Source organism: Leopardus geoffroyi, chromosome D3, assembly GCF_018350155.1.
Source record: "Leopardus geoffroyi isolate Oge1 chromosome D3, O.geoffroyi_Oge1_pat1.0, whole genome shotgun sequence".
NCBI lineage: Eukaryota > Metazoa > Chordata > Mammalia > Carnivora > Felidae > Leopardus > Leopardus geoffroyi.
In genome coordinates, this window is record NC_059339.1 from 10,703,408 (window position 1) to 10,728,096 (window position 24,689).

Here is a 24,689-nt window from a genome sequence, read left to right on the forward strand (position 1 = left end):
CTAGCACCTTGGACAGCGCCACCAGCGCCTTGCCCAGGCCTGTGGGGGGTTGTCCCCGGGATCCTGGGTCGGATCCCGCTCACAGCCAGCCTCCTTCTCTCTCTTCTCCTGTTCCCTGCTCCTCCTTCACCCCTCTCCATCCTTCCCTGCTTTCTCCCAACCCCCCAGCCTCCTCTTTCCAAGGGAGCTGTGGAGTCTAACCCAGAGGTGAGGGAGGTGATGAGCGCTGTGGCGGGGGAGGGGATGAGACCGATTGGCGCTATTCTATTACCAGTAAGGTGGGGTGGGGCTTTGATAAAGCCCTCAGGGAGGGTAACGGTGGCCGTCCTGGGTCCTGGGGAGGGGAGGGGGTGGGGATGACAGGGGCTCCGTCGGCCGTGATGGAGGGTGGGAAGAAGCTGATAAGCAGTGAGCGGGGAGGCATGGGAGTTCTAGTGGGGAGGTAATAGAACACGCGATTGGAAGGTAATAAGGAAAGGTCAGGGTGGGGAGGTGATGGGGTAGGACTGGTCACAGCAGCGGTGCCCACTCAGGCCGTGGACGGTGGGGTCCCTAGTTCCCCTCCCCAGGGTGGAGTTCTCAGGGTGTGGAGCGTGCCCGGGGCCCTCCCAGCCTCCCCTCCCCCAACGTCTGTGTCTCCCAGGGCCTCCCCTCCCACTACTCCCGCATCACACCCCAGGTAGCCCCTCCCAGGACAGCCTCCAGCCCCACGCGGCCTCCTGATTGACACAGATACCCCCACCAGCCCCTGGCTGCCCCTGGCTGATGCCGGTTGGGGACGTGGGGCCCCAAACCTGGAACTGGCTGCCTCAGGGAGCCTTGCAGGTGAGGTTCCCTTCCCAGCAGCTCTCTGATATTGGGAGTGGGGGGGGGGGTGCAGGCTTGTGACTTTGGGTAAGCTGCACTTTCTTCCTGAGCCTCCCTTTCTCCTCTGGAATGTGGGCCCCGACACCAGTACCTATCACATGGGATTGCGGTCAGTATTAATTCCTTCATTCATGCAGTAGGAATGTCATGAGCACCTACTATATGCCAGGCACTGTCCTAGGCCCTAAGGATGCAGCAGTAAACAGGACAGACAAGCCCTCTTCCTCAAGGCCCTTCTCTGTCTGGTGTGACGCAGGAGGCCAGGCACCACGGAGGTCCCAGGATGTGGGGCTGTTCCTGACCTTGGGGCCCCAGGAGCTACCAGGCTGGGGGCTCAGTCTCCTCTGGATCCTTTGTGGCTGTGTCCTTGCTCTGCTCCCCTGGCCAAGCTCCTCTCCCTCTCTGGGCTCTGGAGTGGCTCCAGGCTGCCACCTCCACCTGCCCAGGCAGTAATAGCAGGCCGATGACGGGGTATGGGAGGGAGTCTGGCACCCGGCCCCGGAGCTGAGTGCCCTGAAATGCAGAACAAAGGACAAGGCAATCAAAGGAGGCAGCGCTGGCGGCCAGGACAGTCCTGCCAGCAGCTGCAGCACGGCCACCTCTTCTCCCGGTGACAGGCCTTTGTCCCCTCTCCCTCCAGCTGCAAGCAGGACACGCCAGAGGAAGCATACGGCTTACCTGGGACCACACCATTATGGGGCCCTCCTAGGCGCCTCTGTTCTAGGGAACGAAGGTTCATTCATGCCAACGCGTGAGTCACCCGGAACCGTGGACGTAAGAGAAGGGTCTGGGCTCTGATTTCTAGATGATATGGGCCAAGTCCCTGTCTCTCTCTGGGACCCAGTTCCCCCTTCTTGACAGTGGCTGAAAATTCAGATGCTTACAGAGTCCAGGCAGCTAGTAAAAGTGTGTGCAGTGGCTGGGAAGGCAAAGGTTTCCAACCGCTGTTCTCTAGTGCTTGGTACACAGTAGGTGTTCAATAAATACTACAAAGCATGAATGCGGTGACCGCGACTCAGTTTCTGCTAACGGTTGCCAAGGAGGCCAGTCCCTCTGGCCACATCTTTGGATATTTTGGGATGTTTGAAACCCAGACTTGAGTGAGCCTACCCCAGTTTTCAAAGGCGGGTCATTTTTGTCTTTCTTTTTTTCTTTTTTTTTTTTTTTTTCGATGTAAATAGCATGCCGACCACAACAAACACATCCACCACTAACTTGCAATCTTCAGGCTAGTCGTTTCTAGCATTCAGTTAGGTTCACTCGTGTGTATTTATTCGGTCCTCCCTTCCTTCCCTCAGCTAGCATCTTCCAAGGGCCTATGTGTGTGTTCCCGGCTATCAGGGGATGCTAAGGTGGCTGAAAGCCAGCCCAGCTTCAGAGAGGCGCCCAGGCTGGAGGGAACGCAGTCTCAATATCTCAGCGAGCTACGTGCTTTAGTGGGGGTACTGCAGTTGCAAGGTGCCGTGGGAGCCCCAAGAAGGGTGTGATTCTCCCTCAGTATGGCAGGGAAGATCCCAGGAGGACAGTGCTTGCGCTGAACCGGCAGGGGGGAAAATGGGCTGGGGGAATCGAAGGACGTTCCAGACAGAGGAAATGGCACGTGCAAATACTCGGAGGCACAGCCACGCACAATGTGTTCAGAAAAGAACTAGAAGTTGGGTGTGGCGAGAGCGTGAGACGGCACAGACAGCTTGTGATGGGTCAGAGATGAGCTGAAGAGCTTAGATTGATTCCTAAGGGCACTAGGGAGCTATTGATGGGTACTGAGCAGAAGAGTGATGCGGTCAGACTTGAGTTTGGCTCTGGCTGCCACGTGAGAATGCGTTGCAGGGTGCAGGGGGCGCAAGCTGGGACACGGAGCAGAGGTTACTGCCGTAGTGACCTCTACGAGGTTAGGAAGGAGACGAGGAAGGAGAGCCTCAGAGCAGTCCGGTCAGTCCCCCGGGGCCACACAGCGGTCTGGGAGATGCGGACTGCTCCTTCCCGTTCCCTGTCCCCTCGTTTCCCCGCATGCAGCTCTTGCTGCTGTATCAGGGGGTCTGAACCCCAGTGTGTTAGAAGCCGGGTGACCGAGAGGCCCCGCACGCGGCCCATAACGTGGGCACATCCAGCTGCCAGCAGCCTCTGGGACAAGGGCCTTTCGAAATCGATTCGCAGGCAGTAGCCTGAGTGCCACGCGGCCCCTCGGCCTTCCTCACCCCTCCCCTCCCCTCTCCGTTGCCCTGGCCTGGCTGCCGGCCCACCCTGGGGAGCCTGCGCCAGCTTCAAACGTGAGGAAACCGCTAATGGGCCACGGCTAAGCCTGACGAGTCCCCTGGGAGAGTTTGAAGGGAAACAGAACACGGCGGGATTATCGATCACAGCGTGGGAGGGGAGGGGCGGGGCGCCCTGGGGCCCCTGCCTGCCGGGGGTTCAAATCCCAGCCAGGCCTGTGCCCTAGCCACGCCTCCTCGTCTTCCCAGGGAGCCTGAGTCTCCCCATCTTCCAAGGGGTGGGGGGCTAATCGGAGCGCTCGAAAGCCCTAGGGCTGCCGTGGAGACCGGGTGTGCACGGAAACCGCCAGCACAGGAGCTGGATAAATCGGGCCGCCTGTAGCTGCCTGTTCTTGCTGCTGTCAGAGGGAGTTGGCCAGCCGTGCGGACAGTCCGGGGAGGGCCAAGGGAGAGGACCTCTATCCTGGAAGGTCAAACGGCAGGCTGGAGCCTCCGCCGCGTGCCGTGCCCCGCCTCCGTGCGTCAGTCTCCTCCTCTGGAAAATGGGCTGGTGGGAGCAGGGCAGTAAAGGCAGCAGTGATGGGAGTCAGGGTGCGGGTCTGGCTAGACCACTCGCTTGCATGGGATATCGGGCATGTTCTTAAACCACTGGGTGCCTCTGCTTCCTCACCCCTCACGTGGGGTAATAAAATCCCTACCCCATGGGGCCGTCATGAGGATTACCCAAGTTGACGTGAACCTGGGCCATGCGACTGTGTTCCCTGACTGGGTCCTAGGGGTGTTATGATTACTTCTGGGTTGGTGGAGGGGTCAGTAAAGTCCCTCACCGGGGCCTGGCAGCCAGTGGGTGCTCAACTCAGGCTCAACCCGCTGCCCAACCCCTGATCTCAGGCCTCAGCCTGGGGCAGGACTCCCTCCGCCAGACAGGAAGTCCCATGGCTACCTCCCTCTCCCACCGAGCCCTCCTTCCCGTGGGGGTCTGGGTGCCCCCACCCTGAGATCACTTCCCTCCGGGAAGCCACCTCCACTCCCCCCCCCGGCCCCCGCCCCAGGGAGGGGTTCCCTGCTGGGCCTTGGGGCTGGCCCAGTCCAGGGAGGAACCCTCTGGAGTCTGAGGGGCAGGCAGGAGGGCATGGGACCCTCCCTTCTCTCCAGAGTCAGCTGCCTCTTAATGCCAAACGCTGGGTGCTGAGATGCCCACACGGCCCACCTCCAAGAAGGGGGTCAGATCAGTACCACGTTCTTGGGGCAGAAACCTCGCACAGCTAAACACAGTGAGTGAAGCTGAGGTAAGGTAGTGAGTTCCCCATCGCGGGAGGTATCCTTGGCCGGGGCTACCACTTAGCTGAGTTGAACCCCTGAGAACCAGTGCAACCTGGCCATTCCATTACTTCACGAATGGAACATCAGTCCCGGCCCTCCGGAGGTTTCACTGCTCTGGGCCTCTGTTGCCTCATCTGTAAAACAGGAATAATTCTGGTCCCTCCCTGGAAGGAGGGATAAAATGAGTTAGTGAAGGAAAGTGCTGGGTGTGGCATCCGGCATACAGTGGGTGCTCAATAAATGTTAGCTCTGTCGTTCTGGCTGTAGCTACCGTCTGCCCCCATCCTCTCCGCTCCCTGCTCTCCCCTGTCTCTTGTCTCCCCTGACTCTCCCTGACTGTCTCAGTGTCTAGGTTTGGGGTTTTGTTTCTTTACGCCTCTCACACTCGGCCTCCCTCTCTGCCCCCACTCCCACCCCCGGCTTCTCGCCGCCTCAGCATTTCCCGTTTCGATCTTGGTCTCCCTACGGCAGTCTCTCTGGGCATGTCTCTCTCTCTCTCTCTCTGTCTCTCTGTGTCTCTTTCCCCCTTGTCTCTCGCTCTGCTCTGTGTTTCCATCTCTTTCGTGGCCTCTGTCCCAGGCGTGAGCTGCTTATGGGTCGCAGTGGCCGTGGCCGCCCCCACGCCCGGTCTCAGTGTGTTTAGCTCCCACAGTTCTCCAGCTGACACTTGGCCAAGGCCCCTTTCCCCTCAGTTCAGCTGGAACAAGACTGCAGTTTTTCAACCAGACATTCTTTTTTTAATTTCTTTTTTTCATGTTTATTCTTTTTTTTTTTTTTTTTGAGAGAGAGAGAGAGACAGATAGAGTGTGAGCAGGGGAGGGGCAGAGGGAGAGACACACAGAATCCGAAGCAGGCTCCAGGCTCTGAGCCGTCAGCCCAGAGCCCGAAGCCGGGCTCAAACCCACGGATGCGAGATCATGACCTGAGCCGAAATCGGACGCTCAACCGACTGAGCCCCCCAGGCACCCCTCAATCGAACATTCTTAAGAAACAAAGCGGAGTTTGGGGGACAGGTAACCAAAGCAGACACACAGAAACAGGCCTAGAAATGGTCCAAGCTTGACACAGTTTCCTAAACCGCCACGGGGGCACAGACCCTCGTGGTCGGCACAGCTGGGTGCCCTGGAGACCCAAGAGGGGAGCGGTCTGCTCGAGACGGCCCAGCTATGCCTCTAGGCCCCCTGGTTTCCCAGGCTGAAGAACCTCGGGCCCCATCTTAGACCCATGGTTCTGGCCAAAAATCTAGGCCAAAGCCGCTGGGCAGGAGAAGCGCTCCGGCTCCCTTGGAAATCTGAAGATCGCGGCCCAGACGGGTCACTGGGGAACCAGCCGGCCCCCCTCGGCCTGGTCCACGGCCAGCCGGAGCCCGAGGTGGACGGATGGGCGGGCGGGCTGCAGTGGGTGCCGCAGGGTGCAGGGCCCATCGGGGAGGACAGCAGCTGCCCTAATTACTCCCGCTCTCCAGGTTCCAATCTCGTTTGAAAAGGACTCCAGGGACGCAGCCTTTAATAACTACCAGTAAACAGGCAGGAAAATCGATACCTGGTAAATAGAGCCCTGGAGAGAGGGACGCCTGGGCTGGCTGGTCCTGACCTGCTGGGAGGGGCCGTCGGAGTCCTTTGTTGCAGAGCTGGCCAACACTGGCCTCTGGAACCCTGTCCCCCCCCCCCTTCCCCGGGGACCCCGGGTGCGCTTTGGCTCCTGAAGCCTCCGCTCCCCGTCCATTTAAAACCAGCCTCTCTCCTCCTCTTTCCCTGACTCGTGCCAAGTAGGTTGCCTGTTTCTGTTGCAGACGCCTCCTTTGCACCAGGCTTTGTGCCTGGCGCTGGGAACGCAGGCGTGGGTCCGACCTGGTTCTTGTCCTCCTGAGGGTCATCAACCGGCGAGGGAGATTAAGCACAAAAACGAATTAATGACAGCGCAAGGACAGGTGTGCAATATACAGCTGCATGTGCCAGTCGCAGCGGCAGAAACACAAAAGCGCTTCCGGGAGGAGGTAGACGCATGGAGGGTTTTGTTGGATGAATAGGAGTTCACCGAGGGAACAAGGGCCGGGAGAGGGGGAATGGGGGTAATGTGTGATGTAATAATAACAGCCGTCTCGGTTAACATTCACCGAACACTTGCTGTGGCCGAGCACTCTGCTGAGCCCCTATTGACAGGCATTGTCTTGTTCTGTCCTACGGTAATTCTTTGGCACATGTATTAATACGCCCATTTCACAGATGAGGACACTGAGGCTATGTGTGGAGCCAGGATCTGCAATGGCCTGTGAGACTTCTGAGTTGTTTCTCTCAACCGCTTAATTCTACACCTCCCACCTCTGCCCCTACCCTGCCCCGCTCAAGTCACGATGCACAGGGGTGGTTAAATAAAGCAAGTTCCCACCCTTTCCTTTACCATCCCAGGGGTTACAGCACGGTGCCTCAACCCTCCCAGGAGGCTAACGGTGGTGCCTCAGGCCCACCAGACCCGAAGATCATGTCGTGAGCCCTCACTCAGGAGCACAGCGGGAGCAGGATCCAGAAAGGTTTCCTACAACCCCTCTCAGGCCTGTCCTAGAGGAACACCATTGTCCGGGAGAAAAAATCAATATGCGCGCACTCGATTGAGATGATAAATCAGGCATCAGAATGAGGCAGCCCGAGAGGCCCCAGGGGGGAGGTCTTCCTATGATTGGCTTGACCAATACAGGCGTCCAGGGACATCACCCTCACGTCAATGCCTACAACTCTGTGCCTCGATTTCCCCAGCTCTCAGGGTCTGGCCGGGCAGGGGCAGTCCATAGCCCTTGGGTTCTGATAGAGGATCCCTCAGACAGCTCAAGAGAGGGAAGCCTGAACAAGGCAGGGGGACGTGGGGGTCCTCAGGAAGGTCCACGGGGGATCCCCACCCATCTGGTTGTAGATCCCTGGGCCAGGCACCTTGGAATTGCGCCCGTTAACAGTGGAAATGCCCTCCGTGTTGTGAGGGCCTACTGCCTGCCAGGCTCAGTGCTTGCCAGGGATACAGCAGTGAGCAAAGCAGTCGACTAAGATCCCTGACCTCTTGGGCTGACAGCCTAGTGGGAAGAGACAAGGAAAAAAGAAAGTATGCAGATTAATCTATCATATCAGGCAGTGCCGAGTACTAGGAAGAAAAAGAAAGCAACGAGACGTGTTCGAAAGGTGGTCTGGGAAAGCCTTCCTGAAGAGGTGACATCCGAGCAGAGACCTGAAAGGAAGGAAACTATGAGAACATCTGGGACCCACTGAGTCAGACTCCAGGTGGAGGGAACAGCAGACACAAAGCCCCGAGGCTGGATAGTGCTTGGGGCGCTGGAGGAATGACAAGGAGGCCAGGGTAGCTGGAGTGGAGTGAGAGAGAGGGAGGTGGTAGGTGATACGTCAGAGAGGAAGACGGGACGTTGTGGCCCCACGGGGCTTGGTAGGAGCTTTGTAGACAACGTGGGACTTTGCGGGTCATGGCGATGACTTTGGCTTTTACTCCAAGCGAGGGGGGAGCCCTGAGAGGATTTTGAGCAGGAGAGAGATGTAATCCGATTTGCATTGAACAAGATCCCGCTGGCTGCCATGTGGGGAACAGACTGCAGATGGCAAAGGGAGAAGCAGAGACCAGTCGTGAGTCTACTGCACCAGTCCAGGCAGGAGAGACCCAACGGTCTAGACCTGGTAGAATCAAAGCAGGGAGGAGAAGTGGTCGGGTGTGGGGTTTGTCTGAAGGCGGAGGAGGTGACTGGCTTTCCTGGATGTGAGGTGTGAGATAAGTCAGGGATGAGTCCGCGTTTGGGGGCAGCCGGGAGCACAGAGCTGTCAGCAACTGCCAGGAGGAGCACTTCGTGGGGAGCAGATGCAGGGCGGGGAGAGATCAGAGCCCTGCTCTAGCAGAGCTGAGTTTGAGATGCCTGTTGGACCGCCTCAGGAAGGGGGCCAAGGAATCAGCTGGGCTTTGCTGGTGCCCATTTTGGAGATGAGAAAGCCGAAGCCAGGGCTGTTGAGTCACCTGGCCACAGTCACAGAGCTGGCAAGCTGGGCAGCTGGGCCTTGAAACGAAGTCTGTCTGCCTCCCGGCCCTGGAGCCCAACCCAGACCCTGGGCTCTGTGGCTATTCTCGCCGATTCCTGCCTGCAGCTCTGTGTGAGGGGGCGGGTGGGTCATGGGTTAGCGGCACCTTCGTTTTCGAGATGGGCCCCCCCCCCCCGGGACGTAGGGAGGCCGAAGGGACCTGCCCACAGTTGAGGAGCAGTCGAGCGCACAGCCTTCCCACAGGTGTGCCAAGTGAACCCAGCAAAATGATCCCTCCACTGTAGTCCTGAGGCGCAGAGCAGGCTAAAGCCTCTGAGAAGTCCTGCAGCCCGGACCTTGCCTTCTCTCTGTTTCACGCAGGGTCCCGTGGAGCCTGGCTCTTGGGGATCGCCTAGAGCTTTGGGAGACATGAAGCAGTGACTGGGAGCAAAACCTCAGGGCCCTCCTTTTTAAAATGGGGGCACCGGGGCGCCTGGGTGGCGCAGTCGGTTAAGCGTCCGACTTCAGCCAGGTCACGATCTCGCGGTCTGTGAGTTCGAGCCCCGCGTCGGGCTCTGGGCTGATGGCTCAGAGCCTGGAGCCTGTTTCCGATTCTGTGTCTCCCTCTCTCTCTGCCCCTCCCCCGTTCATGCTCTGTCTCTCTCTGTCCCAAAAATAAATAAACGTTGAAAAAAAAAAAATAAAATAAAATAAAATGGGGGCACCAATGCTCACCTGGCTGGGGTTATCACGTGGGTATGTGCATTCTGAATGAGCACTCAGCACGGAGCCCTCCAAAGCGCAGTGGGCCAATGCGCGTTAAGGGAAGGCACAAATGAACAAACCGATGAGTGGAAAACAAAAGGATTGGTGGGCGAAGGGATGGGCAGATGCAGGAATTAGCAAAAGGCGTGGAGGAATGCAAGGGGGAGTAACCAAGCCCCAAACGGATCGGTGTCTGGACCAGTGAATGCGCTCATGCGTCCGGCAGATGTCTGCCGAGTACCTACTGTGCGCAGGCGCTGAGGATACAGCAGGGAGTAAAACCGAGTCCCTGCCTTGGTGACATTCTAGCGAGAGGAGACAGAAGACAAGATAAATAGGTAAAATATAACTTATGCCAGATGGAGAAAGCCAAGCGGGGCTGGAGAGAGAGAAAAGGAAGGATGTGGAGGGGTGGCACATTTTTAAATAGGGTGGCGGTAAATGAGGGGATGACTGAATGCTTGAATTACATTACCGAGTGAGGAAAAAAAAAATGTATCAATGAGGAGCATCCGGGATGGCTGCAGGAGAAGGATCTCAGGAAAGAAGGAGCGAGTGAACGAGCCCAGGAGGATAGGAGTGCAGGAACTAAGGCATGAATGAATGAAGGAGCCAATGGAAGAATGATTGAGGAGAGGAATTAGCGCTGGCATTCAAGCACCCATGAGGGGGATGGGTGAAGGCAGTCTGGGATGGGTGAGCTCGCGGAGGCCGGGGGGGCCCGGCACGCCCCCCACTGGCCCGAACAGTCCCCACCCCACCCCACCCCCACCACCCCCTGGCCCTTCCCGTCCCGTCCCGTCCCGGGGCAGTGGGGTGCCTGCCCGTCCCGTCCCGTCGCGCCCGCCCGGCCCGGCCCCCCGCTGTGCCGCCCCCGGGGTGGGGGTGGGGGGAGGGGGGCCCGCTCTGACCGCCCCTCCCCCTTGTGAGCGCAGGCACCATGCGGCCGGTGCGGCGCAACTTCTACGACCCATCGTCCGCGCCGGGCAAGGGCATCGTGTGGGAGTGGGAGAACGACGGCGGCGCGTGGACGGCCTACGACATGGACATCTGCATCACCATCCAGAACGCCTACGAGAAGCAGCACCCGTGGCTCGACCTCTCGTCGCTCGGCTTCTGCTACCTCATCTACTTCAACAGCATGTCGCAGATGAACCGCCAGACGCGCCGGCGCCGCCGCCTGCGCCGCCGCCTGGACCTGGCCTACCCGCTCACCGTGGGCTCCATCCCCAAGTCGCAGTCGTGGCCCGTGGGCGCCAGCTCGGGCCAGCCCTGCTCGTGCCAGCAGTGCCTGCTGGTCAACAGCACGCGCGCCGCCTCCAACGCCATCCTGGCCTCGCAGCGCCGCAAGGCGCCCCCCGCGGCCCCGCCGCCGCCGCCGCCTCCCGGAGGGCCGCCCGGCGCGCTCGCCGTGCGCCCCAGCGCCACCTTCGCGGGCGCCGCGCTCTGGGCCGCGCCCGCCGCCGGCCCCGCCGAGCCCGCGCAGCCCCCCGGGGCGTCCCCGCGGAGCCCGAGCGCCCCCGGCGGCGGAGGCGGCGGCGGCGGCGGCGGCGGCGGCGCGCCCACCCCGGGGCAGAACAACCTCAACCGGCCCGGGCCCCAGCGCGCCACCGGCGTGAGCGCACGCGCCTCCATCCCGCCCGGGTAAGACGGGCCCCGGGCGCAGGGTGGCTGCCCTCCGGGGCTAGGAGCGCACGGTCACAGTCCTTAGAACAGTCGTAAGCGATTTCTAGCGTCTAGTGAATAATTCGCTTGGTGCCAGGCAGTGATTAAAGCACCTTAGCGCGTTCCCGCTGTCGTACGTCCACGCGCAGGGACGCTACGTACGAGGTAGGTACCGCCATCAGCCCCGATTCGCAGCCGAGGAAACCGAAGCGCAGGGAGGGCTCGTAACTGACCCCCCTCCCCCCCCCCCCCCCAGATCACCCAGTTCACGAGCCCTGGGGCTGCAGCGGCAATAGCGGTGTGCGTTCCTTGTGCATCGCTTGCTAACCTGTCTGCCTCGCCTCGTCTGTTACCCCCAGACAGCTCCACCAGGCCCGTGTTGCAGCTGGGGAGGCTGAGGCTGGGAGTGGTCTGCTCCCTTCTGACGGTCCCCCAGCTGGAGAGCGGGGCGTGGAATTCAGAGCCGGAGGATTCCAGAGTCTGTGTCGTGTTGTCTTGGAGTTTTTAGAGGGTTTCAGCCCCTCCCCTAGACTAGGCCCATCTCGCGCCGAGGCCCCAGCAAGCACTAGCCACTGGCTCAGAATATCTTCCCCATAGGCCGCGCCTGAAATGGCACCGTTAACTTTGGGCGAATGTGGTGTTTCACAGCTCAGGAGAGGCCCAGGTGACCTGGGGTGGTGGCGGCAGGGGGGGGTGGCGGAGTCAGGGGCACCAGAGCCAGCCTCTCTGGTCTTGTTTCAGCCAGTGCAACCCTTTTTGGAATCTGCTGGCTTTCCCAGCAGGATTTCACTGAGGAAAGGAACCCCCGTCGTACCAAATATGGAAACCCTCCGGGGAAGGCAGCCCAGGCCCCCAGACCCAGCGGGTCAGCTCCCGGCCCCGGAGCCCCGTCTCCATCAGCCTGAGACAGTGGGGATAAGAAGGAAGAGTAAAGACCAGACCAGAAGACCAGGTTGGGGTGTGGGTCGTGGTGCCCCTGACGTGCCAGCTCTGCTTAGATCCCTGTGGGGTGGCCCAGGCAAGACCAGCCAAGGTCGGGTCTGGACACGACCTTTGAGGTCACCACATCCGGGCTTCCTTTTTCACCAGGGGAAACTGAGGCCTGGAGAAGGGAAGAGACCCCAAAGCTGGCTGCCTTGTCCGCCTTCTGTCCCTTTGAAAGTGACTGCTCACGTTCAGACCCCCTGTCAGCCCCTTCCGAGTTGTGAGGTCAGGGGCGTGCCCTTCACGGAGACTCAGCCTCCCCATCTGGCAAATGCGAACGGAATCTCCACTGCGTGGGGACACGCTGTACCTGGACACAGCCCCTGCTCATCGCAGTGGTGTGGCAATGGCAGTTAGGACCCTGGTCATCCAGGGAGCGGGTCGGTGCGGGGGCCAGAGGAGCCGAGAATGCCTCCCAATTCTTCAGGCAGACTGCAGCAGCGGCCGCCTGCCTCCCTGCCCCCTCCGCTCGGGTCATGCCTCTGGGGGGGAGGGCGTGAGCCATGGGGACAGGCAGAGGGGCACCCTGTGCGGCCCCAGCCTCAAGCAGGTCCGGTGCCAACAGGGAGGAGCCCCGGGGAGGTCAAGAAGTCCTCTTGGGGAGGCGTTGCAGGAGGGACTCACCCACCAGGGGTCGTGGGACTGGAGCGTTCCTTGTGGCTCTGTTATGAGAAGGGAGGGGCAGGACCAGGAAGGTTCAGGGACCTCTGCAGCAAGAATTTGAGAACCTTCTCTTGGGGGCTGTATTGTCATAACCCAGTAGTGGGTTATGAAATCAAAAGGTTGTGACCAGAATTGTCTTGCGACGGGATGGAATGGAATGGGATAGGATAGGATAGGATAGGAAAGGATAGGATAAAAAGAAAAGAAAAGAAAATACTGGCACGTGTCCTACACAGTGACCATAAGAACTGCTCCGGGAACCCTGTGCAACTCTCCTACACGTGTTCAGCGGGTTTCCAGGTGAAGTGAACGTCTTAGCCGCTGATGAAATTCGTACCATCCACGGTTCCAGAGCAGGCTGGGAATCGCTCAGCTTTTATGGCCCGATATTAATTCTCCAAATATGTACCGAGGGTGTGTGTTCACAGAACTGAGCAAGACACATGGGGCCCAGACTGGTGGGGAGACAGGCATATGCAGCAAGCAAATAAAGGAATAAATGAACACAGTGGCTGGAGAGAGAGGGAAGTGCCGGGGAGATAGCGGGACAGGGCGGTAGGGTGGCGAGGGAACGGGGAGGGGGGGGGGGTCAGGGAAGACCCCTCTGAGGAGGGAGCCAGATCCGAGGAAGGCTATTCCGGGTAGAGGGAACAGCATGGGCGATTTCAGCGGGGCTCGGAGAACATGGCACATGCCTGGGAGGGCTGGAGGTGCGAGGGGCGGGTCAGAAGGAGCAGGACATGTCAGGCAGATGCAGGTGCAAAGGAGTGGAGGGGGGAATGAATCCAGCAGGGGGGTTTCCTGCTGGAACGGTAGGGGGTGTTTCCCAAGTTGGGGGGGGGGTTACAGAGCCAGATTGTGGGGGCCTTAGGGTAGCCCGGGCTTGGTGCTGCCTAAGTGGGGAGCTATAGAGTGTGCTTGAGCTCAAGAGGGCTGTGGGGACAAGAAGAATTTCTCCCTGGGGGTGTTGTGCTGATCATTAAACGTGTCCTCCGGTCTCCCCAGCTACGTGCCCCCCTCCTCCTCCCCCTGGGAATGGTCGTTACCCTCTCTGAGAACAGACATTGGCTGAGAAGGGGGGGGCGGTGTGCAAACTGTCGAGGGGTTTCTCATCTGTCCCCAGCCACACAGACCCTGCCCAGCCAGACAAGCCTGTGTCAAGGCCCCCAGGCCTCCTCTCCGAGGAACCCCAGCTAAAAATACCCTGGTTCCGAGTGGAGTCTGCCTGGGAATGAGGGGGAACGAGGGGCGTGTGAACAGGGGAGCAGAGCGTGGCTCCCCCAGGCTGAGGCCTCCGTTGCCGGGGCAAGAGAGGCCCAGGCATAGCCTACGAGGGGAGAGATGGGGGTCTCTGAGGAGCCAGGCAGCCAGCCCCCCCCCCCGCCCCGCCCTGGCCCCCCACAGCCCAGAGCCCTCACGGCCCTCTGCACGATCCCTCTGCCTCTGGGTTTATGTGTCCGGTTTCCTCTTTGTGAGGACACCAGTCCTTGGTTAGGGTCCACCCTAATGTTGGACCTCGTTCTTGTCCCCTCTCCAAGGACCCCGTCTCCAAAGTGTCTGAGGGCCTGGGGGGGCATCAACATAGATGTTCTAGGAGGGCACGGTTCAACTGGTAACAGTGTTTCTGTGGCTCCCTGTGTCTCTGTGTCCATCTGTCTGTCGTTCCTTCTCCCTGCCTTTCTTGTTCCTCTCCGCTCTCTCCTCTGCACCTCCTTCTGTCCCTCAGGACTGAGACGAACCCAGAGTCTAGTCCTTTCCCGGTTGGGTGACCTTGGGGGCATGGCTTCCCTCCCCTAGCCTCAGTTTTCCCATCTGACAAACGGAGCTAAAGCTTCCACCACTCATGCGTGCTGGCTGGCTCCGGAGGGCCCGTGACATGCAAAGCTTTAAAGTCGCCCACCCCGTAGGATCATTTCACACCCGCATCTCAGCCCTGGGTGGGGAACAGGGCAAGAGGCCCAGAGAGGGGCACCGACTTGCCCAGTGGGGACAGAGTGTCCCTCTGGCCTGGGTATTTTTCCACTGCCCCTGTGACGGGGCGGGGAGCCAGCTGGCAGCCTGGGCCTGGGGGACACGCAGGGGTGGGGACGATCTGCCCTGTCTCCTGAGAGGGCAGCGTCCAGCACTTTGGAACACAGCTGTGGGGCAGACTCAGAGTTTCCACCCCACGTGGTGGAGGGGAGAGGGGACAGCTGCAGGCCTGTTTCCATTTACTGGGCACTTGCTTTGTCCCAGGCCTCATTTCTCGCCTTTGACACACAGGCATTGCCTGTCTTAATGCCCACAGAAACCCAACCTGGCAAGTCCGATGTCCCCCGTTCTTCGGGTGAGGAAATGAGGCTCCAAAAGGCTGACACTCGCTCCGGGTCCCCCAGTCAGGACTGATTCAAAATCCCCAGTTGGCCAGGGTATCGGGGTGCCTGACCCCTCCCTGTCTGTCCACCCCACAATTCCTGCCAGGGCCCCAGAGACCCGGTCCTGATTCCACAGGGTGTCGGGGAACCCCGGGGTTCAGACGGGCCCGGCTTCGGCACCTCCTCTCCCTGTGGGACCCCAGGGGGACTCACTGTCCCCTCTGGTCCTCAAGTGTCTGCACCTGTGAAGCGGGGCCGGCAACCCAGGCCGCTGTCCAGCATGAGGCCGGGTGTCAAAGTGCCTGCGTTTTCAAGTCTCCTCCGTCTACACCACCCGCTAGTGGTGGGGAGCCGTGCTGCTCCCTTCCATGCCTGTCAGACTTGTACATCACGTCAACCTGAGCTGTGCCACAGAGATGCCGCCCGAGTGGCAGTTGCCTACCTCTGGTTCTCGGTAAGCCTGAGAACCTCTCCCTGTTTTCTGGCCACCAGTGGCTCCTTCTTTGGCCAATTACGTGTGTATTCCCTTTGCTTCACCTCCTCTTGGGCTATTTGCTGCTTCCTTATTGACTTGCACACGCTCCTTCTGCATGAAGCCGATTAACCCTTTATCCATCATGTTTTTACCTGTCACAGTTTGCTGTTTCTTTTTACCTTCCTTATACCCTACGTCCATCTGTTTGTTTGTTTGTTTTAATGAATTAACCCCTATGTATTGAACAACTCCTGTGTGCCAGGCATTGTTTGGGGCCCTGGGGAGGCAAGGGTGAATAAGGCAGATAATCCCGACCCTCCCGGAACCACAGTCTAGTGACTGGCAAACAATACACTAAGTAAATAAATTCTAGAACATGGTCCAGGGAGAAGTAACTGCTGCAGAGGAAAAATAGCGGAAGACACATAAGCACGGATGACAGGGATATAATTTTAAATAAAGTGGTCAGAAGAGGCCTCACTGAGAATGTAACATTTGAGCAAAGACCAAAGGAGGTTAAAAAGCAAGCCACGCGGAGAACTGGGGGAAGAGCATTCCAGACAGAGAAGCAGCTTGTACAAAGGCCCTGAGGCAGGAGCAGGCCCCGTATGTTTGAGGAGGTCAGTGTGGCTAGAGACGCTGCAGAGGGCGAGTGGTGATAGGAGAGGTCAGAGATGAAAATGGGGCCAGTCCTATCGGGCCCTGAGGCCGGGGTGGGGGGCGGGGGGACTTTGGCTTTTATTCTGCGTGAAATGGAAGCCAGCAGGCTGTGACTTTGTTGTAACAGGTTTCCTCTGGATGTTGGGAATATGCTATAGGCGGGACCAATGCAGGTGACAGGAGACGGTCTGGGCGATATACGTGTATTTGGGTGTTTTCCTCCTGTTTTTTTTTTTTTTTTTTTTTTTTTTTTTTACGTTTTATTTATTTTTGAGACAGAGAGAGACAGAATGTAAGCGGGGGAGGGGCAGAGAGCGAGGGAGACACAGAATCCGAAGCAGGCTCCCGGCTCCGAGCGGTCAGCCCGGAGCCCGACGCGGGGCTCGAACTCAGGGACCGTGAGATCATGACCTGAGCCGAAGTCCGATGCTTACTGAGCCATCCAGGCACCCCTACGTTTTCATTTTAAAGAACTCGTATTTCGTTCTCCGGTTTTTTCATAGGCATTACATTTCGGTGCTTCAAAAACACCAAAGGACTGAAAGATACAACATGAAAAGTCTCACCCTCACCGCGTCCCCGTGTCCCCGTTAGGCCTCTGGCCTGCCCACCCTCCCCCCTTTCCTGGCCTCGCTGGTGTGCAGTCTCCCCTCCCTCCCTCCTGGCGGCGGGCGCCTCACCACAAGGTCAAACCCAACACCCCCAAGCCCCAGACCTGAAGCACTTCCTGCCCCGCTCCCTGGGAGGCCAAACCACATGCTCCTGTCTGCAAGCAGCAGCCCCAGGCCGTGGGAACCGCCAGCCCTCCCCTCCCCGTCCCCCTCCCCCTGCCTGGGTTCTCCTGACAGAGCACTGCTCTGGGGGCCTGAGGGGACCCGGGGTTTGAAGGAGGGTGGTGCTGAGCCCCCAGGCCCCTGGATAAATCTGGCCCTAAATGGCGGCCACCCCTCATAAGGTCTCTCTAGGGGACTTCTGCACCGTTTTCTCCCCTAGGAGTGGACAGGGGGCAGGGATGAGGGATCCCATTTGACAGAGGGGAAACTGAGGCCCATAGAAGCTCAGAGGCTTGTCCAGGCAGAAAGGGGAAGTGAGCAAGGCCTCCACACAGCAGCCGTTGATGGCCTGTGGGTTTTGCTGGGCCCATGGGGCCCCCGGAGCTCACTGTGATGTCCTCGATGTCTGAAGCCCTGCAGAGGGGGTGAGAGTGGGGACGTGGCTGGCCCCAGGACTGTGGGCGTCAGGGGGTCGGGTGCAGGTGGAGTGGGCCACTGAATGGGGGCGGGCGAGGGGAGCAGGCCCAAGGAACGTGGGCGATCCCCAGGTGCTGCTCAGCTTCCCTCTCCCGTGACATGGCACTCTCACTTCTGCTCCCTCGTCACCCACTTGGACCCGAATGACTGAGGCTGGAGCCTCCCAAGGGACTCCAGGGCAAGTGCCAGGTGTCCTGAGGGCACCTGAGGCCAGTCATGGGACCTGGAAACCATCATCAGAGAATGTGACGTGCCTGGGGCCTGCCCTGGCCATGGGGGCAGGGGGAGGACAGGAGCCAGATGTGGGCAGAGAGATGGAAACTCGGCTGCGCTAAAGGGCGTGTCCATGTGGGGGTCCTGAGCCCCTTTATTCCTGGGACAGGGAGGAGTGGCCAGAGCAAGCAGATGGGTCCACTTGTGCAGCTGATGTCGCCTCCCTGGGCCTGAGCCAGCTCCAGGGCCCCGGTCAAAAACTTGAACCGGCCTGTAGGGCACAGTGGGCTCAGAAAGCCCACTCAACTCCAGATGGCCCCGCAGATCAGCCCGGAGGGGTCTGCCCTGGCCGCTGACTCAGAAATTCCAGGAACTGGTGCCAGGTGCACCCCTAACCAGCTGGGTGACCTTAGTGAAGTCACTTCCCCTCTCTTGGCCTCAGTCCCTCACAACAGATGACAAACAGATTTCATCTCCTGCACCATCTCCGCTTGAATGGTAACTAACGTCTTCCTGGAGCACTCCTGAGGAGGAGTCTGGAGTTGCGTTTTGGCTCAGTGGAAGGGAGTGCTGGGATTGATTGGTGATGCCTGCCGTGGGTGCGGAAGTATAGCACTCACGTCATGCATTTGCCACCCCTGTGTCTACCTTGTGTCCAGGGGGACATTTGGTGTTAGAACTGCTGTTTCTAAGGGCACCAGCCCCCCCCCCCCACCCCCGCACCGAAGGGGCCACAGAGCTAGTAGACCAATCTCTTCCTCTATTCAGTACTTCCTGAGAACCCACGTGCACGGAGTTTCATCTGCCATCCCAGGGTCACAGGGCCGGTTCAGACACATTTCTAGAAGCTCACAATCTGGTGGAGGAGGTAGGCGTGGAACCACACGACTAGAAAGTGAGATAGAAAATGTCTGTATCCTTAAAGAAAAAAAGATCAACATCATCCATGGTCTCTAGGGAATTAAAAGAAAGGGTAGATAGGAATCCACTTGAGGTAGATCAAAAAAAGCCTCGTGAAGAAAGACAGTGGCCTTTGGGCCTGTCTTCAAAGGACAGATGTGAATTGGGAATAGACAGTATGGACAGGCAGGAGGAACAGTGTGGCAGAGGTACCCAGGCCGGAAAAGGGCAGGGAACAGTGTGAGGAACAGTGTGAGCAGCTAGGAAAATGTCACATTATCTCATCCTGTCTTTGAACATCGCCTCCCAGCCAGTGCAGATATGAAGCATCTCTGCTTGTCCTTTCTTGGCAAGGAGGAAAGTCACGTCCTCCATCCCTTGTATCTCAGGCGAATTCTGGTTGTTTCTTTTTTCTTTTCTTTTCTTTTCTTTTCTTTTCTTTTTTCTTTCCTTCCCTTCCCTTTTCTTTTCTTTTTTTTTTTCTTTTTCCTCTTTTCTTCTTTTCTCTTTTCTTTTTTCTTTCCTTCCCTTCCCCTCCCTTCCCTTTTCTTTTTTCTTTTTCCTCTTTTCTTCTTTTCTCTTTTCTTTTTTCTTTCCTTCCCTTCCCCTCCCTTCCCTTTTCTTTTTTTTTTCCTCTTTTCTTCTTTTCTTTTCTTTTTTCTTTCCTTCCCTTCCCTTTTCTTTTCTTTTTTTTTTCTTTTTCCTCTTTTCTTCTTTTCTCTTTTCTTTTTTCTTTCCTTCCCTTCCCCTCCCTTCCCTTTTCTTTTTTCTTTTTCCTCTTTTCTTCTTTTCTCTTTTCTTTTTTCTTTCCTTCCCTTCCCCTCCCTTCCCTTTTCTTTTTTTTTTCCTCTTTTCTTCTTTTCTTTTCTTTTTTCTTTCCTTCCCTTCCCTTTTCTTTTCTTTTTTTTCTTTTTCCTCTTTTCTTCTTTCTTTTCTTTTCTTTTCTTTTCTTTTCTTTTTTCTTTCCTTCCCTTCCCTTTTCTTTTCTTTTTTTTCTTTTTCCTCTTTTCTTCTTTTCTCTTTTCTTTTTTCTTTTTTCTTTCCTTCCCTTCCCCTCCCTTCCCTTTTCTTTTTTTTTTCCTCTTTTCTTCTTTTCTTTTCTTTTTTCTTTCCTTCCCTTCCCTTTTCTTTTCTTTTTTTTCTTTTTCCTCCTTTCTTCTTTCTTTTCTTTTCTTTTCTTTTCTTTTCTTTTCTTTTCTTTCCCAGACAGAGCCTCCTGCTTAGGCCCCTAAGCCATGGAAAAAGAACTTGGGTTAGCGTGGCATGGCTAAGAGCACAGACCCTGGAATCTGACAGCCTGGGCTGGAATCCTGGTCCCACCCCTGACAAGTTACTTCACCTCTCTGTGCCTCAGTTTCCCTCTCTCTAGATGGGACGTCACAGACGTTGGGGGACGATTAGATGAGGAAGTGAAGTGTGACAATGATGCCGGGCACATAGTGAGTACCTGGAATTCTTGACCGTGGAGAACACCCCCCCCCCCCCCGCATGCCTGTCCATGGCACACTCAGGAAGACGGTTCCGTGTAATGCCCGGGTTCCCCGGAACCGCGCCAGGGAACCTCTGCCCTCGGGTGGGACGCGGAGCATTTCTGGGACTCTGTCGGTTTGCTTGTGCTGTCGTGCAGGGTGCCCACTGAGCACGCTCACTCCAAAAGGAACGCTGGCAGAGAGCCTCCAGGGGACTGGAGGCCACAGAGGGTGTCTCTCTGGGACATGTGCTTCCAGGCTCACTTCACCCGTGGGCACAGAACACACAGGGAGAAGGTGCCTGAGCGCGTACACGTGAGTCGTCCGCGCAGAACGTTCCCACAAAATTCAGCCCACCCTCCTCCCTTCATGCAACAGGGCTCTATGGAGCATCTGCTATGTGCCGTATACTGGGGTTGAAGTCAGGTGGCCTAGGAAGGTCTCTCTCGTGAGGTGGCATTGCGGCAGGGACCTAGGTGAGCCATTCAGCACCGGGGGGGGGGGGGGGGGGGCTTTGGGCAGACAGCACAGCAAGTGAAGCCTCAGACTATGTTAGAGCCACGGCAGATGTGTCCAGGGGAGAGAGATGGAGGGGGTAGGAGACAAGGTCACAGAGGCAGGGAAGGCTTGGTCAGACCGGACTTTATCATCAGGTCATGGTTAGCGCTAAATCAATCAATCAATAAGGTAATGGCCGAGACAGAGGTTTCTCTGGAGTAAAATGGGAGAGCAGGTCTCTGACAAGGTGACACCCGAGCAGAAACCTGTGTCAAGTGAGGGATCAAGGCTTGAGGACATCCAGGGAAGAGCATTCTGGGAGAGCGAGCTCAGCAGGTGCAAAGGCCCTGGGGTGGGAATATGGCTGGCGTGTTCGAGGAACAGCAGGGAGACCAGGGGGGCTGGGGGAGAAGGGGCGAGGGGTGAGCCCAGGGCAAAGGGCTAGGTACCGGCTATCTCACATAGGGTAAGGGGGTCGGGTTCTTCTCTGAGCAAGGTAGGAGCCAAACGAAGTTGAGGGCAGAGGAGGAACAGGCCTTGAGGCAGAGGTAGGTGCGACAGCAGGGAAACCAGCGTGGCAGCGGGACCCTTCTCCACACTGGGGTGGCCAGGCCTGGCTCCTGGTCAGAGCAGACCTCAAGCGGGTGCTGACGGCTTCCTCCTACCCTTTGCCAGGCTGGGCCCCGAGAGGGTGGAGCGCAGCGTGGGGGCCGACCCCCCTTCCGGGAGGCCTGCGGGCAGCAGACTCTTGTCCAGGACAGAAGGATGTTCTTGCTGACTGGGAGGAAACAGCGCATCCCACATCAAAAGGAGGCCCCGGGTGGCTCCCACGCTCGGGCATCGTGGGAACCCTGCTACCCTGGGTTCTCTCAGGGGGGCCTGCACGTCAAGAGAGGCTGGGGGCTGCCTTGAGACTGTTCCCCAGCTCTTGATGAGTAAATAAAAAAACAGCCCCCACCGTCACAGCCTACTCACAACCTTCTTCTTGGGAACAAGTCTCATTTTTGTAAATCGAGCCCTGTGGTTTTTTAGGGGTGTCAGGAATTGTAGGGCAGCTGAGATTTTTAAAACCTTCCCTTTCTGAGCACTCCCCCCCGCCCCCCCGCTCCCTAACTCCCAGGCCAAAGACTCAGCAAGACCAGGGGCATGAGCTGGACCAGACATTGGGCGTGAGGTAAACCTCGGGTAGCGAACTGTCCTCACTGATCGGTAGGGGCCGTCCTGACCTGAAGGATTCTGCTCAGCTTGAGAGCGTGCAGTGATGGATTAGTGATGTCTGCCGCAGGTGGGCCATAAGGAGGAGTGCTTTGCACGCTACGTATTGTCCGTGCCCCCCGTTTTACGGATAGCCCTGGAGAAAAGGATTTTTTTCCATGAGATGGAAGGGGAAGGAAGGAGGTCGGGGAGACCTAAATATATCGAGACCTTAACAGAGTGTCTACACTAGAACTCTTTTGAAGGACAGGGCAGGGAAGAGGAGAAGCTTGAGGTACGTGCCTCCTTGCTTTCCTGGAAGAGTATGGGGAGGCGTAAGATTAGGTGATACCCTTTAGGCAGGTCCTGGAGGATTATGACAGACCCCGAGAGGGTCGGATGGAAACTCAGCCCCATCTCTGGGCTCCCAGCAGGCTGCTAGAAGGAGAAAGTCGTCCTCCACTCACAGCCCTGCCCTCAAACTATGAGCTTTGCGTGTTTTACCTCACTGGACCCTCACAAGGCTTTATGCCCATTACAGGTGGGGAAACGGAGGCACAGCACCTTTCCCCACACACACCTCGATTGGCCAGGCGCTGGGGGTCCCGCGGTGCCCGCCCACCAGTAGCACCCGTGCAGGAGCGGTGTTCGGTGGCCTTGGGTCACCATAGTGTTCGAGGACCCTGACATCTGCTCCCCACGCCTGTGTGCTTGTGTGTCTGCGTGGAGGTGTGTGTGTGTGCATGCCTCTGGGGTGGTCTGTGTGTGTGTGTGTGCGTTTCTGGATCCACTGTGGCTGCACCCAAGCCTGCCAAGCATACCATTTGCTAAAAGATGCTTCCCAGCCAGCTCCCTAGTATCCTCTGTGCCTGCCAGGGGCAGGTGACCAGGCAGCCCCGGCCAGGCTCAGACCTGAGCAGCCAGGCAGAGGGAGTTGCAGCAATTTCCCAGCTGTCGCGGCCCCCCGTCCCTTCCCGGCACACCCCCCAGGCCCCTCTGGCGTCCCGGCCTTTGAGAACACTCCTGTCCATCAAGACATCCATCCAGCGTTTTGTGCCCGTCGACGGCAAGACAGTAGTTCACCTGCGTGTCCAAGCATTGAAGTCACGAAGACGCAGGCAGGCACACTGTCCAGGTCACCGCGGATCTTCTCAGTCAGCCCTCCCAACAGCCCTGGGGGTGAGGTATCGTTATCCCCATTTTACAGGTAGGGAGACCAAGGGCCACAGAGGTGAAGTGACTCGCCCAGGCTCGTCACGGCAACACTTGCACGGCTTCCTCTCCCAGGTGAAGAGAAGACACTCCGTGACTCAGTGGGCCGAGGTGCGGGGAGGTGGAACTCTTCAGCCAGGCCTGCACGTCAACGGGGCGATGGTGGTGGTTAACGCCATTAGAGTCTTTATTAGGTGCCAGGAATTCTGGACCCTTGACAGGCAGAATGTCATTGACTCCTCAGGGCAAACACGAGGTGCTGCTTTATAGATGGGAAACGGGCTTCTGAGAGGTGCCTGATGGGCTGCGTGTCACCCAGACGGTTAGTGCTTATTAAGCTGAGATGTGAGAGCAGCTCTGGCTGATTTCAAAAGCCAGAGAGCTCTTTGGTGGGGGAAGGCCAAGAGGGGAGGCAGGCTATGTTTTCTTGGGGCCTTTTCATCTGAGGAGGGGACAGTGCCTTAGTTACAGGAACTGTCATCAGTAGATCTTCGAGAGGGGGGACGAAAGTGTTCCGTGTGAAATGTCTTTGGAAAACCTGGATTCATCATTGCTAATCATAGTTCCTTATGCAGGACTTATCAGAGCCTTTAAGATGCTCATATATGTTGTGAATTTCCAAGGAGGCAGTGAAGTGTTTCATAACTCATTTGCTCCCTGAATCCTTCTTTCCCAGAACCTTTTATAGGCACTAGTGCTCCATATAGGAAACTTGGAGAAATGCTAGAATGGCTACGTCACTAGGAGTTGGGTTTCAGGCAAAGCGGCCAGTGGAAGGGAACTGTTGGCCCCCCAAGCTCTCACAAGGGAGTAGGGAAGAGTCAGTACTCATTCCACTGTAACTGGGGCAGAGGTCCCAATGACACCCCACCCCATAAGAGAAGGATGTCTATGTCCCTGGCGGTCATATTCTAAATGACACAGAGGTGCAGGTATGTCCGGAAGCCAAACCAGAGCCCTCGGATCTTCCGGTGTGTGGGGCTGAAGTCCAGCTGCGGCCTCTTTTCTCCCCTCAGGGTCCCCGCGCTCCCGGTGAAGAACTTGAATGGTACGGGGCCCGTCCATCCGGCCCTGGCAGGTGAGATCCAGCCCCGGAGGGGCAGAAGGGCGGGGCGCACGAGGAGGCAGCCCCACCTGTCTGCCCTGTGGCCCCGCCCCTTGGCGAGGCTGGTGGGCGGGGCCCAGAGGAAACGCCCCCTACCGTTGGACCCCGACGCCGGGGTAGGCGGGGCCCGCAGAAGGCGCTCCACTCGGCTTCCAGCTGGGGTGGGGCCCAGGGCCACCCGGGGGCCCCCGCGTTCGGGGGCGGGGGGCGGGGCGGAGAAGGTGGGCGGGGCCTGGGGGAAGGCCTGCGGCGTCCTCCCGCCGGCGGGAGGGCTGGGTGGGCGGGGCCGGGAGAGCGCTCCGCCCCCTGACCGCCGGCCGCGTCCCCAGGGATGACCGGGATCTTGCTGTGTGCCGCCGGCCTGCCCGTGTGCCTGACGCGGGCCCCCAAGCCCATCCTGCACCCGCCGCCCGTGAGCAAGAGCGACGTCAAGCCCGTGCCCGGCGTGCCCGGGGTGTGCCGCAAGACCAAGAAGAAGCACCTCAAGAAGAGTACGCCTTCCGGGCCGACCCTGGCCCCACTAACTAACCCTTGACCCTGACCCCTCAACTCCCATCTGTTCTTAGGACTTAGGCCTCCACCTCCGTCTCCTGATCTCCGCTCCCTTGCCCCTGACCCCCTCCGCCACCAACTCTGATTACATGAGCCGCTGGCATGTGACTCCTGCCAACCCCTCTGTGCCCCCCACCCCTCGCCCGAGCCAAGCCCTCAGGGCGGAGACCCTGGGCACCCTCCAGCCCGCCCGCTGTGTCCTTGCAGGTAAGAACCCCGAGGATGTGGTTCGAAGGTACATGCAGAAGGTGAAGAACCCGCCCGATGAGGTGAGCCCCCAGCGGAGGGTACTGGCCTGGGCAGACCGAGGGCCCAGCCCCTGA

The 24,689-nt window shown here is 58.3% G+C and overlaps 1 protein-coding gene across 1 annotated transcript in view; it reads left to right on the plus strand.

The window, feature by feature from the left end:
* Window positions 1-24,689, plus strand: part of DTX1 (deltex E3 ubiquitin ligase 1) — a 35,243-nt gene that overhangs the window by 7,655 nt on the left and 2,899 nt on the right. The window contains exons 3-6 of the mRNA XM_045458261.1: window positions 10,108-10,816; window positions 23,726-23,787; window positions 24,144-24,305; window positions 24,574-24,635. Of these exons, the coding sequence (XP_045314217.1) occupies window positions 10,108-10,816; window positions 23,726-23,787; window positions 24,144-24,305; window positions 24,574-24,635 (995 nt within the window). The remainder of the gene's footprint in view (window positions 1-10,107; window positions 10,817-23,725; window positions 23,788-24,143; window positions 24,306-24,573; window positions 24,636-24,689) is intronic.